This window comes from Gracilinanus agilis, chromosome 2, assembly GCF_016433145.1.
Source record: "Gracilinanus agilis isolate LMUSP501 chromosome 2, AgileGrace, whole genome shotgun sequence".
Lineage (NCBI taxonomy): Eukaryota > Metazoa > Chordata > Mammalia > Didelphimorphia > Didelphidae > Gracilinanus > Gracilinanus agilis.
This window is the reverse complement of record NC_058131.1, coordinates 500625043-500642656: the sequence shown is the minus strand read 5'-3', so window position 1 is coordinate 500642656 and position 17614 is coordinate 500625043. Positions and strand designations below refer to the sequence as shown.

At 35.6% G+C, this 17614-nt stretch overlaps 1 protein-coding gene across 1 annotated transcript in view; it reads right to left on the bottom strand.

The window, feature by feature from the left end:
- Nucleotides 1-17527, bottom strand: part of ZC3H14 (zinc finger CCCH-type containing 14) — a 63813-nt gene extending 46286 nt beyond the window's left edge. The window contains exons 1-3 of the mRNA XM_044664995.1: nt 17466-17527; nt 16479-16521; nt 9537-9651 (exon numbers count right to left, since the gene is read on the bottom strand). Coding sequence (XP_044520930.1) covers nt 9537-9651; nt 16479-16521; nt 17466-17501 — 194 coding nt within the window. The 5' untranslated portion in view covers nt 17502-17527. The remainder of the gene's footprint in view (nt 1-9536; nt 9652-16478; nt 16522-17465) is intronic.
- Nucleotides 17528-17614: the final 87 nt, after the last annotated feature.

The window sequence follows — 17614 nt, the reverse complement described above, 5'->3', positions numbered from 1 at the left end:
AAAGGTACATGGAGAGGAAAATAAAAAATTAATTGGAAATGAAATAATATGATTCTCCAATATCAGTTAGTTTAAAAAAAAAACAAATCTTAAGAACAATTAATAATTTCATTGAAGAGAATATCAATGACGAGATAGCCTATCAAAATCTATGGGATGCAGCCAAAGCAGTACTAAGGGGGAAATTTATAACTTTGAGTGCATATATTAACAAATTAGGGAGGGCATAGCTAAATGAATTGGGCATGCAAATTAAAAAACTAGAAAGTGAACAAATTAAAAATCCCCAGATAAAAACTAAATTAGAAATCCTAAAAATTAAAGGAGAAATTAATAAAATGAAAAGTGAAAGAACTATTAAATGAATAAATAAGACTAGAAGCTGGTACTTTGAAAAAACAAATAAAATAGACAAAGTACTGGTTAATCTATTAAAAAAAAGGAAAGAAGAAACCCAAATTAACGGTATCAAAGATGAAAAGGGAGATCTCACTTGTAATGAAGAGGAAATTAAGGCAATCATTAAGAAGTATTTTTCCCAATTATATGGCAATAAATGTGGCAATCTAGTTGATATGGATGAATATTTAAAAAAATATAAATTGCCTAGATTAACAGAAGAAATAGAATACTTAAATAAGCCCATATCAGAAAAAGAAATTGAACAAGCCATCAAAGAACTCCCTAAGAAAAAATCCCCAGGGCCTGATGGATTCACAAGTCAATTCTATCAAACATTTAAAGAACAACTAATCCCAATACTACACAAACTAATTGAAAAAATAAGCAAAGGAGTTCTACCAAATTCCTTTTATGACACAAATATGGTACTAATTCCAAAGCCAGGCATAATGAAAACAGAGAAAGAAAACAACAGATCAATCTCCTTAATGAACACAGACGCAAAAATTTTAAATAGAATACTAGCAAAAAGACTCCAACAGGTGATCACAAAGTTTATTCATTATGATGAAGTGGGATTTATATCAGGAATACAAGGATGGTTCAATATTAGGAAAACCATCCATATAATTGATCATATTAACAAGCAAAACAATAAAAATCACATGATTATCTCAACAGATGCAGAAAAAGTCTTTGACAAAATACAAAACACTCATTCCAATTGAAAACACTAGAAAGCATAGGAATAGAAAGAGCTCTCCTAAAAATAATAAATAGCATATGTTTAAAACCATCAGCAAGTATCATTTGCAATGGGGATAAATTAGATGCCTTCCCAATAAGATCAGGAGTGAATTGAGGATGCCAATTATCACCTCTATTATTTAACAAGGTAACAGAAACACTAGCAGTAGCAATTAAGAGAAGAAAAAGAAATTGAAAGTATTAAAATGGGCAATAAGGAGACCAAGGTATCATTCTTTACAGATGATATAATGGACTACTAAAAGAATCCTAGAGAATCAACTAAGAAGCTAGTGGAAATAATCAACAACTTTAACAAAGTTGCAGGATACAAATTTTTTTTTTTTTTTTATCCTGGGACTCCATTCTAGGAGCATAGGGCCACAACCAGTAGGCAATGGGTCACACAGTCGCTCAGGGTCACCCAGCTGGGAAGTGTCTGAGCCCGGGTTTGAACCTAGGACCTTTCGTCTCTAAGCCACCATCTTGGCTCTGCCCCATCCTTGTCTTAAATGTTTTTTTTGTTTTGTTTTGTTTTGTTTTTTTATCCTGGGACTCCATTCAAGGAGCATAGGGCCACAACCAGTAGGCAATGGGTCACACAGTCGCTCAGGGTAACCCAGCTGGGAAGTGTCTGAGCCCGGGTTTGAATCTAGGACCTTTCGTCTCTAGGCCTGGGTCTCAATCCACTGAGCTAGCCCAGCTGCCCCTACTTTAGGTTGCAGTTTCTTTAGCAGATGTAGTTTTTACAGGGTGGGGTTGCTAGCCCCACGCCCAACCCTCCTCCTTTTTCATCCTGGCTAGGGACTGTCCTTGGCCCAGGAGTGGTAAGGGTGGGCGATAGGGGTCAAGTGACTTGCCCAAGGTCACACAGGTGGAAGTGTCCGAGGCCGGACTTGAACCTAGGACCTGCAGTCTCTAGGCCTGGCTCTCAATCCACTGAGCCACCCAGCTGCCCCGGATACAAAATAGACCCACATAAATCATTAGCATTTCTATATATTTCCAACACATCTCAGGTATATATAGAAAGAGAAATTCCATTTAAAATCACCCTAGACCATATAAAATACTTAGGAATCTATTTGCCAAGACAAACACAGGAATTATATGAGCACAACTACAAAACACTTTCCACACAATTAAAACTAGATCTAAACAATTGGAAAAATATTAATTGCTCACGGGTAGGCCAAGCTAACATAATAAAAATGACAATCCTACCCAAATTAATTTACTTATTCTGTGCCATACCTATCAAACTACCAAGAAACTTTTTTTACTATATTATTTTATTTTTTATTTTTTGTTTTTTTTTACATTTATTAATATACATTTTTAACATGGTTACCTGATTCATGCTCCTCCTATCCCCTTCACCCCCCCCCCCCCGCCCCACCCATGGCCGATGCACATTTCCACTAGTTTTGTCATGTGTCCTTGATCAAGCCCAATTTCCAAATTGTTGGTAGTTGCATTGGTGTGGTAGTTTCNTCCCCCCACCCATGGCCGATGCGCATTTCCACTAGTTTTGTCATGTGTCCTTGATCAAGACCAATTTCCAAATTGTTGGTAGTTGCATTGGTGTGGTAGTTTTGAGTCCACACCCTCAATCACGTCCACCCCGACCCTTGTTTTTTTACTATATTAGAAAAAACTATAACAAAGTTCATTTGGAAGAACAAAAGATCAAGAATATCAAGGGAAATTAAAAAAAAAAATGTGAAGGAGGGAGGCCTAACAGTACCAGATCTTAAACTGTATTATAAAGCAGTAGTCATTAAAACAATATGGGACTGGTTAAGACACAGAAGGGAAATCAGTGGAATAGACAGGGTAAATGATCTCAGCAAGACAGTGTATAATAAACACAAAGATCCCACCTTCGGGGACAAAAACCCATTATTTGACAAAAACTGCTGAGAAAATTGGAAAACAATATAGGAGAGAGTAGGTTTAAATCAACATCTCACACCCTACACCAAGATAAATTCAGAATGGGTGAATGACTTGACTATAAAGAAGGAACTATAAGTAAATTAGGCAAAAAGAATAGTATACCTGTCAGATCGTTGAGAAAGGAAGGACTTCAAGACCAAGCAAGAGTTAGAAATACAAAATGTAAAATAAATAATTTTGGTTACATTAAATTAAAAAGCTTTGTACAAACAAAACCAATGCAACTAAAATTAGAAGGGAAGCAACAAATTGGGGGAAAATCTTTATAACAAAAACCTCTAACAAAGGTCTAATTACTCAACTATATAAGGAGCTAAATAAATTGAACAAAAAAATCAAGCCATTACACAATTGATAAATGGACAAGGGACATGAATAAGCAATTTTCAGATAAAGAAATCAAAACTATCAATAAGCACATGAAAAAATATTCTAAATAGCTTATAATTAGAGAAATGCAAATCAAAACAACTCTGAGGAACCACTTCACACCTAGCAGAATGGCTAACATGACCGCAAAGGAAAATAATAAATGTTGGAGGGGAGGTGGCAAAATAGGGACATTAATGCTTTGCTGGTAGAGTTGTGAATTGATCCAACCATTTTGGATGGCAATTTGGAACTTTGCCCAAAGGGCTTTAAAAGACTGCCTGCCCTTTGATCCAGTCATAACCCTGCTGGATTTATATCCCAAAGAGATAATAAAGAAAAAGACTTATACAAAAATATTTATAACTATACTCTGTGGTGGCAAAAAAATTGTAAAATGAGGGGATGCCCTTTGATTGGGGAATGGCTGAACAAATTGTGGTATCTGTTGGTGATGGACTACTATTGTGCTCAAAGGAATAATGAACTGGAGGAATTCCACATGAACTGGAACAACCTCCAGGGATCGATGCAGAGCAAAAGGAGAACCAGGAGAACAGAGACAGATACACTGTGGCACAATCGAATGTAATGGACTTCTCTACTAGCAGCAAAGCAACGATCCAAGACATTTCTGAGGGACCTATGGGAAAGAATGCTGTCCATATCCAGAGAGGGAACTGTGGGAGCATAAACACAGAAGAAAAGCAACTGCTTGATCACATGGGTCGATAAGAATATGATTAGGGATATAGACTCTAAACCAGTGGATCCCAAACTTCTTTGGCCTACTGCCCCCTTTCCAGAAAAAATATTACTTAGCCCCCTGGAAATTAAATTTTTTTATTTTAATAGCAATTAATAGGAAAGATAAATGCACCTATGGCCATCACCACCCCCTTGGATCGCTGCAGCACCCACCAGGGGGCGGTAGCGCCCACTTTGGGAATCACTGCTCTAAACTATCATCCTAGTGCAAATATCAATAATATGGAGAGAGGTCTTAATCATGACACATGTAAAACCCAGTGGAATTACACATTGGTTATAGGAGGGGGTGGGAGGAAGGGGGTGGAATATAAATTGTGTAACCATAGAAAATTTCTCTTAATAAAGAAAAAGAAAAAAAAAGAAAAAAATTCTGACAACTGTTTTTTGACAATTTGTGATTCAGATTCTCTCCTTCCCTCCCTGAAATTTTAAAGAGTCTAATATAGGCTACATCAGTGCTTTCATGCAATATATATCTCCATATTTCCCATATTGTAACTGAAAACATCTACTATATATACAATTTAAAAAATTCACAAAGGAAAAACAAAATTTTTTATCATTATCATAGTAGTTAGAAGAAGCATAGAGTTGGAGTAAGCTGTTTAGGATAAAATGCAAAAAAAATTTAAGGGCTGAAAAAGAGGATTGCATTGAGAGAAACGGGAAGAGAAAGATAAAATGGGGGTAAATTATATCTAAAGAGGCACAGTAATAAAAATATTACAGTGGAAGTGAGGATGAGATTGGAGATGGGCAATGCTTAAACCTTACTCTCAATGGAATTGGCTCAGAAACGGAATATGAGCCAGACTCACTGGGGTATAGAATCCTATCTTAACCTATAGAAAAACAAAAGGAGAATAAGAAAAGTAGTGGTAGGGAAGAGAGTACTATAAAGAAGGAGGAATGAGGGGAATGATTAAAAGAAAAACACTTGTGTGGAGGGACAAAATAAAAGGAGAAAGTGCAGGATTAAAAGAGAAAAGATGGAGAGGAATACACATAAGGTAATCATAACTGGGAATTTAATGGGATGAACTCATTATCATAAAATGAGTCACCCATCACCCATAAAAGGGAAGCAGATAGCAAAGTAGATTGAAAACCTGAATTCTACAATATATTTATAAGAAACACATTTGAGGCAGGTAGACACACACAGAGTAAAATTAAGGGGATAGAACATAATCTACTGGACTTCAATTGAAATTTAAAAAAGCAAGAATAGGAATAATGATCTCAGACAAAGCTAAAACAAAAATAGATCTAACTAAGAGATAAGGAAATTTATTACATCTTGATAAAAGATAATATGGAAAACAAAGTAATCAGTACTTAACATATATGCACCAAATAGTATAGCCTCCAACTCTTTAGGAGAAACTAAATGAGATTAAAGAAGAAACAGACAGAAAACTATACTAGTAAAACAAGAAAGAAGTAAAGTGAATGAAATTTTAGAAAACTTAGATTTAATAGATCTTTGGGGAAAATTGAATGGAGATAAAAAGAAATATGGCTTCTTTTCAGCAGCACATGGTACATACACAAAAAAATGACCATGTACTAGGGCAGTGATGGTGAACCTATGGCATGGGTGTCAAAGATGGCACACAGAGTGCTCTCTGTGGGCACTCAGCCTCACTCTCCACCTTCAGTTTGTTAGTAGAAAGGCAGAAGGACTTTGGGCAGAACTGCTCCCCTCTTCCTCTCCACCATGCCTGATGACATATTTTCACATTCCCCACAACTCTGCCCAGTAGCCCAATGGGAGTGCTTCCTCCCTCCTTGTGTGGTGTCTGAGATGGGGGCAGCACCACACTCAGCCTAGAGGATGGGGTGGGGGCAAAGCCCGTCACTCCATCTCTAAAAGGTTCACCATCACTCTACTAGGTCTTAAAAACTTCACAACCAAATGCAGAAAAAAATAAATGCAACCTTTCCAGATCATAATGCAATAAAAATGTTTAATCAATAAATGTACATGGAAAAGCATATTAAAAATTAATTGGAAACCAAAAATTCTTCAAAAGGGGTGGGCCAAAGAACAAATTATAAAAACAATGATTTCATTAAAGAGAATGACAATGAAATAATTGTATCAAAATTTATGGGATAAAGCCAAAGCAGTACTATAGGGGAAAATTTATAGCCCTGAAGGCTTATATCAATAAAATACAGAAAAAAGCATATCAATTAATTGGGCATCCAACTAGGGGCCAGATGGATTCACAAGTGAATTCTAGCAAACATTTAAAGAACAATTAATCCAAATATTGTATAAGCTATTTGGCAAAATAAGCAAAGAAGGAAGCCTACCAAATTCTTTTTATGACACAAATATGTACCAATATGATGGTATACTTAGAGAATCCTAGAGAATCAACTAAAAAACTAGTTGAAATAATAACTTTAACAAAGTTGCAGAATACAAAATAAATCATCAATATTTCTATACAATTCAAAAAAAGTTCAGCAGAAGAGTTAGGAAGAGAAATTTCATTTAAAATAACTTCAGACAACATAAAATATTTGGGAATCTATTTGCCAAGAAAAACACAGGAATTATATGAACTCAATTATCAAACACTTTTCATACAAATAAAGTCACATGTAAGCAAATGGGAAAATATTAATTGCTCATAGGCAGGCCAAGCTAATATATTAAAGTTACAATCCTACCTAAATAATAAACTACCAAAAAATAATTTATAGAACTAGAAAAAATAGTAACAAAATTCATCTAAGAGAACAAAAGATCAAGAATATCAAGGGAATTAATGGAAAGAAAATGTGAAGGATGGTGGCCTAGCAGTACCAGATCTTAAACTGTACTATAAAGTAGAATCATCAAAATAATCTAGTATGGATAAGAAAGAGAATGGTAGATCAATGCAATAGACTGGGGGTAAATGGTCTTAGCAATCTAGTGTTTGATAAACCCAAAGATCACAGCTTTTGGGATAACAACTCACTATTTGAAAAAATATGCTGGAAAAACTGGGTAACAGTATAGCAAAAATTAGGCATAGGCCAATATCTCACATTCTATACCAAGATGAGGTAAAGGGTGGCACTTTTAAGTAGAGGAACTTTATAAAAGACTTTATCTGTCAGATCTATGGAGAAGGTAAGAATTTATAACCAAATAAAAGATAGAGAGCATTATAAGATATAAAACAAACAATTTTCACTTTAAATTTAATTACTGATTTTATTGATTTGATATTGATATTAATTATATTAAAGTTAAAGGTTTTGTATAAACAAAAGCAATGTAACCAAGAATAAAAGGAAAGCAACAAATTGGGGAAAAAATTTTATAACAAATTTCTCTGATAAAAGTCTCAATTCTCAAGGAAAGTGATAAATGTTAATGAGGATGTGACAAAATTGGGACTAATTCATTTCTGGTAGAGTTGTGGACTAATCCAACCATTCTGGAGGGCAAGGAATTATGCCAAAAGGGCAATAAAACACTGCGTACCCTTTGATCCAGTAATACCACTACTAAGTCTATATCCCAAAGAGATTTAAAAAAGGAATTGGGAGCGGGGGGGGCTACTTGTATAAAAATATGTTTACCTGCTTTTTTTTTTCCAAACCTTTACCTTTGGTCTTAGAATCAATACCGTGTATTGGTTCTAAGGCAGAAGAGTGGTAAGAGCTAGGCAATGGGGGTTAAGTGATTTGCCCAGGGTCACATAGTTAGGCAGTGTCTGAGGCCATATATGAACCTGTGACCTTCCTTCTCTGGGACTGGCTCTCAATCTACTGAGACACCTAGCTGCCCCCTACAGCTGCTCTTTTTATGGTGGCAAAGATTTGGAAATCAAAGGGATATCCACCAATTGTGGAATGGCTGAACAAATTGTGGTATATGATGGTGATGGAATACTATTATGCTATAAGGACTGATGAAAAGGATGATTTTAGAAGGAACTGGAAAGATCTTCATGAATTGATTCAGAATGAAATAAGTAGTACCAGAAGAACACTGTACAGAGTAACAGCAATATTGTGGAAGGAACATTTGTGATAGGCTTAGCTGCTCTCAGCAATAATGATCCAGGACAATTCTAAGGGACTTATATAACAAAGAATGCTATCCACCTCCAGAGAGAGAATTGTTAGGAGTCAGAATGCTGATGAAAGCATGAAATTTTTCATTATTTGAGTTTTGGTTTGGGGGTTTTGGTTCTATGTGATTATTATGTTTTGCATGATAATACATACATAAACTGACTGAATTGCTTGACAGCTGGGGAAGAGGGGTGAGAAGGGAGGGAAAGAGACAATTTGGATCATATAACTTAAGAAAACTTTTGTGGAGATTTTTTTATTACATGTAATTTGTAAAGTATCTTTATAACTTAAAAAATTATTTTTACCAAAAAGAAAGAAAATCTTCCCCAGGGTCTCACATCTCATTCAATGCTAAATTCCTAGAAAAATCACTCTCAACTTCCTTACCCCTTACATAAAATCCTTAATTAATTATTTTATATGATAAACAACAAAAATTTTAATAAAGAGTAGGAAAAAGTAGAGTGCACAAAACCCTGAATCTTTATTATGTTCCGCTTGGCGTTTTTCACTCATTCCCTTCAATATGAACTGAGTACTCTACTGTGAAGGCAAAATGGTAGATGGTTCCAAATCTACAGATCAATTACAAATAACAGAGGAATGATATAAACCAGAAGTTTACTAGTCCTCTAAATACAAAAGATACTAGCAGGTAACTAAAATAAAATGACGTGCACAACTAGCATACATACACTACATCTTTCAAGAAAACATTGGCATTTGAATGGGGGGAATTTAACAGGACAAAATTTCATTTATTTCTCATTAAACTACTACTGTTTGAAACCTTATGATTTAACTATCTTTAAACCTTGAATCTGCCAGAAATTGATGATGATTTAACTCCCATATAGCAATGTGCAGGTCCTTTAATGTATCTTAGAGGGAAAGATGTATCTTGGAGGGAGATGTATCTTGGAAAGCTGCAGTCTAATTAGATTAAAAAGCATTACTCTTGCAAATGAAGAAAAACCAAAGGGAAGATTCCTACATCTTAGAGCATGAAAATATTATTAACAGGTATTTATTTGAAAGATAATATGAAAACGCTATGGCATATAGGAAGCTATAGAAAAGTTTAATGATCTCAGTATACCAGAGAGAATGTGTCTATGTTTTGAACCTTAAGTACAAAAAAAAAAAAAAATCCAACCAGACATTGAAACATGTTGTATTGCAGACATGTATAAACATACCATACAGTAAATCTAACCGTGTTGTTCCCTAGAAAAAGGGAAAGGTCCTCAGTCATTTGCTCTTGACTTTTCTTGTTAGCCACCATAACCATGATGTAATCAGGAAGTTCTTCATCTAAATAAAGGAGAAATAATAACAGAATAACCCATTAAAATAGAAAATTTGAGAAAAAGTTAGTATATTTGAGGTTCTTGAGCTTTTTTTTTAATTTTAAAAGAATGCATCAAAATATTTTTTAACCAAAATTATTTTGGGCAAAAAAAATTATTTCCCCCCCTTTTTTCCATTATTAACCTAATAGAAATGGAATATAATTATTGCTAGGTAATTATTACTATAAATTCTGAATACAATCATCTAACTAGAAAGCCCAGGTCCATGAAATATCAGAAAAATCATAACTGATACAATACTTGCTAAATTCAGAGATATTATTAAGAGTATGGTCAATGTTAAATATAATTCAGCTGTGTTTAAGGATTGTGTAAAAGAGGTCTTTGAGGACATGGATGACAGGCAAAGGAGATGAGTCAAATATAGTAAGAATAGGAGATAGAAGTGACAAAGTCTAAATAGTGTTATCAGTATCACTATGATACAAAAATAATAGGAAGTTCTTTAGTAAGTTATCTTTCTCCTCAATATTACCCATCTTCCAAACTTAACTATTATTGTCAAGGTCATCAATGTCCTGATGCCATCTTCAACCCTTATCTTCAACTCATCCCACAAATCTAATAAATTTTCTTTCAACTTTCATACTTTTTACCTTCACAAATATCTCTTACATGTATCTTTTCCACTCAGCCATCATACTAGTTTTAAGTGAGAACCACTACAATCATCTCCTATTTGATTTTCCATGGCTTTAGCCTCTACCCACTTCATAAAACCACTGAAAAATTTTTCCCAAATGGAAGGTTCTAATCATGTTAACCTCCCTTCCGCCACCAAGTTCCAGTGGTTCCCTATTAATTCTAGTACCTAAAATATCTGATATCTAAGGAACCTTTAAATCTCTCTACAACTTGACTTTTTTCTGTTTTTATTGCAGAAGTTCTAATGAGATGGGACTCCCCTGAAAGCTCCCTGAAGGCAAGGATTTCACTTTTGTCTCTGTATCCCAGGGTGCTTAGCTCAATGTTAGGAACATCATAAACTCTTTGTTGATTGAATGATTGCCCTGGGTCATACAGTCCTCTGACTACAAATGCAATATACTTACAACTGCACCACACTGACTCAATACAGCTAGCCATAATCTCTCTCCTAAACTCTAGTACCCCACTTCAACAGATACCTGCTTGGATTTCTCCTAGCATGTATCCCATAAGCATCATAAACTCAAATGGAACTCATATTTCTCCTAAAACCTCCCCTTCAAATTGCTCTATTTCTGTTGAGAGCAGTATTATCCTCCCAATTATTCAGGTCCATGACCTGAGTCATTCTTGGATCCTCTTACTCATCTGTTCCTCAAGTCTCAATCTCTAAAAACTTCTTTTCTTCTATACTTCTATAGTATGGTTATTAGTTCAAGCTTTTATCTGAAGTGGTTTATAGTGATTCCCAAAGTGGGCACCACCACCCCCTGGTGGGTGCTGCAGCAATCCAGGGAGCGGTGATGGCCACAGGTACATTTGGGGGTGGTGAATAACTGTAAGGGGGTGGTGATAGTATGTGACAAGGGGCCCTAAGTAATATTTTTTCTGGAAAGGGGGCAGTAGGCCAAAAAAGTTTAGGAACCACTGGTTTACAGTAACAACTTCCTAATTGATCTGCCTGTTCTTTCTAATAGCTCAAAAATCTTCAGTAGCCTTCTATTGCCTCTAATATAAAATACAAACTCCTGAGCAAGAACCTTAAAGCCTTCTACAATCTGGCTGCAACCAACCTTTCAAGCTTCATTTTATACTATCCTCTTTCATTCAGTCAACATTCCAATCAAACTGAACTACTAGTTTGTTCCACTACATGCTATTTATCTCCCATGCCTTCCTTCCTCATCTCCACCTTCATGGCTCAGTGCAAGTGACAACTACTCAAAGCTTTTGCTGGCCCACTAGGTGGTTAATATTCTCTCCCATATCAAATTATTTTTTATTTACTTATCTGCATACATATTTTATGGATAATATTGCACTTCTCATATCTATGTGCCTCAGCAGACTTTTTAGGGTTTTCTACATGTCACAAACAAGTATCTTCATTTGTAGAGAAAATTCCAAAATGAGAATTCTCGAAGCTGAGAAAACCACATATTCCTTATTACATATTATATCTTCCCAGCAGAATCAATCTTTGAGGGCATGTAGTTTTGTTTCTCTTTGTATCCACAGTTCTTAGTATCATACTTTGCAAAATAACTCAAATATCTGACAGCTCTAACAAGCTTTATTAGAAGAAGCATTAAGCTAGGGGCTAAAAACCAACATTTTTCTAGTATGTTTTCAAATCCGTCACTTGATATAATAGATGATTAATAAATAATTGAACAAAAAGTCTAAATTTCAGAATATCAATGATATTGTAAAAACACTATCCTAATGGAATAGATAGATCATATCAACAGGACTGAGGGGGCAAGCGTATTTAGCAATCTACAGAAATGAACAAATTCAAGATCCAGTATCACTGATTTTGAACTACAAGGGACCCTGGAGATTATCTGGTACCTATCCACCATTTTAGATTATTAAAAAACATTAAAGGTCAGCAAAGTTACTCGCCCAAGTTGATGCAAGTATTACATGGCAGAAGTAAGCTTCAAACCCAGGTTCTCTGATTCCATATCCAGTGACTTTATAGTGAACCATGCTACAATTCCCCAAACTACTAGAGGGCTTTATTCAACAAGAACTAATAGGAAAACAGGAAAACAGTTTGGTAGAAAATACATTTTCACAAGCATCTCCTATACTTTTAAAAACAATAAATTTCAAATGAATAAACAACTGAGTTAGACACCATGAAAAAATTTAACAACTTTAGAATTCCTAACCAGAAAAAAGAATAAAGAGGACTATATAATTCAACAATTCGTTTTAATTATATAAAATGTTAAAGCTTTCATATAAACGAATTTGATGAAAAGCTGAAAAGCTAGGTAATGAGTGATCTCCAGGCTTGGAGTCATCTGGCCTCAAATACTTACTAGCTGTGTGACTCTGGAAGTCACTGCCCAGCCTTTACCACTTTTTTATCTTAGAATTGATACTGAGACAGAAGGGTGGAGGGTTTAAAAAAATAAACAAATAAAAAATAATTCGGAATTATTTGAGAAAAGTTATTAAAATTTTCATGTGCTTGGGTCCAATGATTTCAATACTTAGATACAACCCAGGAGGCTAATGACAGAAAGTCCAAGATGAATCAAAATATTCTTAGCAGCATTATAGGAATGAGAAAAATGTTGGAAATAAACTATGTGCATGATTAGAGAATGGCTAGACAGATTACAGTTAATAAATGTAAAGGAATATCATTATACCATAGGGCATGCAGAATAAGAAATCACAGAAACCTAAAAAAGACTTATAGGAACTGAGTCAGAGAGAAGAAAGCACCAAAGGAATAATATACATGGCTACCACAATATAAATGAACATTAAAGACTACAAAATACACATACAATACACAAACTGTACTTCCAAATTAAGGTTAAATCATACCCTACAAACCCCTAAAAGATAAACTTTAATAATGGTGTGACTATGGTAAAAAGTTACCCTATTATAATGCTAATGGAATCATGAACTGGTGGATCCTGGAAATCAAAGTGTAATTATAATAGCAAGGTGCTGTGGAAAATGCACTATTTGAGGGGAAAAGTTTAAGTTCAAATCCTGGCCCAGTACCTTTTATAGTGATAAGATCATAAATTTAGGTTTGAACAAGGCCTTATACATCTAGTGTCCTTCATTTTATAGATGAGAAAAATCGAATATCAGAAGTTCTAACCTTAGGTAAATCACTTAACTTCTCCGATATTGTTTTCTCATCTATAAAAAAAAGAATCCTGGATGTCTAAGGCCTATAGACTAGACTAGACTATACTATACTATAAAAGTTGGGGGGGAAGGAGAAGGGAAATTTATTTGTACAAAACTTTTTTCCTTATTTTTTCTTCTATTATTTTTCAAAATCCAGTCAAAAGTAGAACTGTAAAAATTAATGAACTATCTTTCCATGAAATAAGAAAACATACAAAACCTGATTTTCAAGTGCTTGAACTAAAATATGACCAATTGAACCAGTCATACTAATTTTTCTGATGTAAGTTAGGAAAAAAATAATGCCTACTACAGGGAAAAAAAAGAAAAGCCCACATGAAAAGCTTCCACAATCACATAATGTAAAAATTTAATAAATGAAGTAGAAATAACAATACTGTATTATTATGCAGCATTGATAATGGTTTGGTTTTGTCATATTAAAGTCTATGATGGGGGAAGGGGTCATAAAAATATTGGCTAATAAAAGTTGCCCAAACCCAGAAAGAAGCTGAAGATATACTGTAAAACAATACTAAGTTTTATTAATTATATCCCCACAAATCAACTACCATGCTTATTAGAAGACACTAATTTCAACACCTCTATTGCCTACAAAACAACCATATAACACAAATTGCGGGCATCTTATTTTCCCTTTTAGAAAGTAAGGTGTCTTAGACAATGAACTTTCAATCAACCACTGATCATTTATTAAGCATCTACTATGTGTCAGGTACAGTGCAAGATGCTGGAGATCCAACTAAATCTCTCAAGGAATTTAAATGGGGAGGTAAGTATTTATATAAAAATATACAGAATGCAAAGAAAATAGAGATAAATAGGAAGTTGAATAATAATACAAAGTAATTTGAGAAGAAAGGCATTAGCAGTTGAAGACATCAAGAAAGGATTCAGGTGGTACTTTATCTTATTATTCCAGCCCTGAGTAATCAACCCCCTCCCCCCCAAAAAAATGTGCTGAATGACTAAGTTTTCATAAGCTTGAAATTTTTTGCATTCTTTTCTAACATTTAAATCTGCTATGCAATTCTATAAACAAGGCAAATGCAAATAATGATGTGGGCAATTGTTAATATAGGAAATTCTAGTCCCAAGTCTAGCACTGACTAGGAAAAGTAACTCTTTAATGCTCTTTGAGCATCATTTTCCTTGAGCTTGCCTCATCCTTTCATATTTGTTCCACCTATTTAGTCTTTTCCCATGTATCTTTACAGCCTCTAGTAGGTCTGCTCTACATTTAATCAGGTCCATCATGTTTGCTGGTGAACTCAGGTCTATTCCTGCATGATCACGTGGCCAGTCAGTCAAATCCCTGTTAGATCTTGTTTCCTCAATAAATTTAGCCTTTTCACTTTGTGTAAAAAATTCATCAAGTATAAATTCAACGTCAGAGTATGATGGATTAAAAAGACTAAGATATGTATATTTGCCTTAACTACTTTGTAAAGTGGATGTAAGATTCAAACAAAATAATGTATAGTAAAGTGCTCTTAAATTAAAAAAGGATCAATGGACATTTCAGAAGCTAGATGGCTATTGAGGTACCTGCATCAAAGAATAAAAAGTCACATTTATAACATCTTTGAGTAATATGAAGATTGCAAGGAAGTGGGTTTTAGTTGCAGGGATTCTTTAAATCCTACTAGTAATTTTTCATTTTATATAAACCAGAGAAAAAAGGGATATCATACATGTGCAAGAACGGGGGAGTGGGAATAGGAGTAGGGAAAAATGAATAGCACAGAACAATCTTTAATTGGATGAAAAAAGTTAGCATACAATAAATAATTTCAAAAATCTGTGAAAATGCATTATCAAATCAACTGAATAAGACAAAACAGAGGCCTTTTAAAAACAAAGGTGCAAATGTTCATTATTAGGCGTGGAAAGAGATGAAAATATTTTTTTAAAAACACACACACACACAAGCTCTAAAAATGAGATACCAAAGGGAAGAAATAAGAAACTAGAAAACAAATAAGGAAAGGTGACTGGATATGGAAAATATGGTAAAACCCCGAAGATACCGCTTCCAAAATCAAGAAATCAGAACTAGAATAAGAACATCCAAATGAAGACACTCTCAAATATAGAGATCCAAAAAAAGTTCAAAAACAAGAAGAAACTGGCAGGAGTTCTTAACCCAACTTCATAGATATCCTGAAATATTTCTTGGGTGGGAAAAATTTACATCTTTATTTCAATACAACTAAGTTTCCTCTGAAAACTAATTTATTTTAGGAACTTAGAAACATTATTCTGAGAAGGAGGCCACAGGTTTTAAATTGACAAAGGGGTCAGAAAAGTTTTGAAGCCCTGTTCTTATACATTAATATTTTCATCAGTGACTTGGGGATGAATGCCTACGTTGCATAAGTATAAGAATAGCTAACCTATTTGTGATTTTTAAAGACTGGCAAATTTGGCCAAATTTAATAAGATTTGATTAAAATAAATAGATATCTTACACTTCAGTTTAAGCCTGGATGACATGTTATAAGTACTGGCTGATGGACCTGAGGGAGGGAAGAAGTTGATAGCTGCTTTCAAGTTACTGAAGGATTGTCCCACAGAAGAGCTTGACTTGGTCTTAGTTCTAAAAGACTGAACTAAGAACAATGTTTCTAAATTACAGCAGTGAAATTCTACTCAAATTAAGGAAAATCTTCCCAATGATAAAAGTTATCTGAAAGTAGAATAGGTTGCCAGAAGGTAAGTATATAATCCACTTCCTCCAGGGGAGATCTTCAAGCTAAGGCTAGAGGACTACTTCAGAATATAGTAGTGGGGCTTTTCAGGGATATGTTGAACTAGATTGTGATTGAAGTGACTTCCAATTTTGAAATTATGATTCTACAATATCTCCAATAATAAAAAAGCAAAAACTATATCAAATTTATAACTTAAAAATATAACAAAACTTACCAACATAAGCTCCCAATTCCTGCAATTTTCCCTTAATGGCACTCTGAAGAAAAATTGGGCACATGAAAAATGAGGATATCATTAAAATATAACAGACACAAAATAGGACCCAAAGAAATCAAAACTGCATGAGCTTAGAGAAGTGCTCTTCAACTTTGAAATTGGGATTGTCTGGTTCTCAATCAGCCTTTTAGGCAGTAAATTTCGAAGTCTTTGAAAGAACTGATTTCCTCAGCCTATTTAATCCCATGCAGTTAATAAATTGAACATCACTAGGAGTCATTGTAATAAAACAAAGTAAATATTTATATTAAAAATTCATCTACTTTAGAGGCATTTTTGCTGACACGGACAACATTCTTTTGAAGGACAATACATATTCCAAAATATGATTTGATAATCCCTTTTCCCCCCCCCTCGTTTTTAGCAGATCAGGTGATCACTTTTAGGCAGGATTACAAACCCACCCTAAACAATTTTCAATGAGTAACAGCAATTGAACAGTGAATTTCAAGAAAACCTCCGGGTCTCTAATTCGGTGGCTAACTAAAAGCACCGCAAGGGGGTGGGAGGACCTCGCGCTACGCCACAACCCCTCGAGGCGACCTTAACAGGTCCACGAAAAACCCCAGCTAGCAGCCCCCAGCAGCACGCATACGTCAGATGCAAAACACCAAGGAGACAGAGGCCACCAGGCCGACCCCAAGGCGTCAAGGAGAAGGAGGTGGGAGTGGGCGCCAGGGAGCGGGCCTGAGGCCACTTCACAGAAAGAGAAAGGGTCCTCAAAGTCCTAGCCTAAAGCCGTAGTTATCACGGACAGCCCAAGAGTCCAGCAGCAAATCCGACCAGTCTCGACCCCGCCCCGCCCCCTCCCCTTCACCCTCCCCCTTCCCTCTACAGCCCGCCGCTCCCGCCAACGCTCCCCGCAGCCCCCACCCCCACCCGGGGCCGGGCTGACTGACAGACCGACGGCGGCTCGGGCCTCACCCGGATCTTGCGGCTGATCTCAGTGCCGATCTCCATGGTCCCGGAGCGGGGCGCGGGCTGGGCTCGGGTGGTTCCGGCGGTCTCCGTTACTGGGCGCCAGCGGCTCCCAGATAGTCCCTGCAGCCGCCGCCGCCGCCACCGCCGCCCCC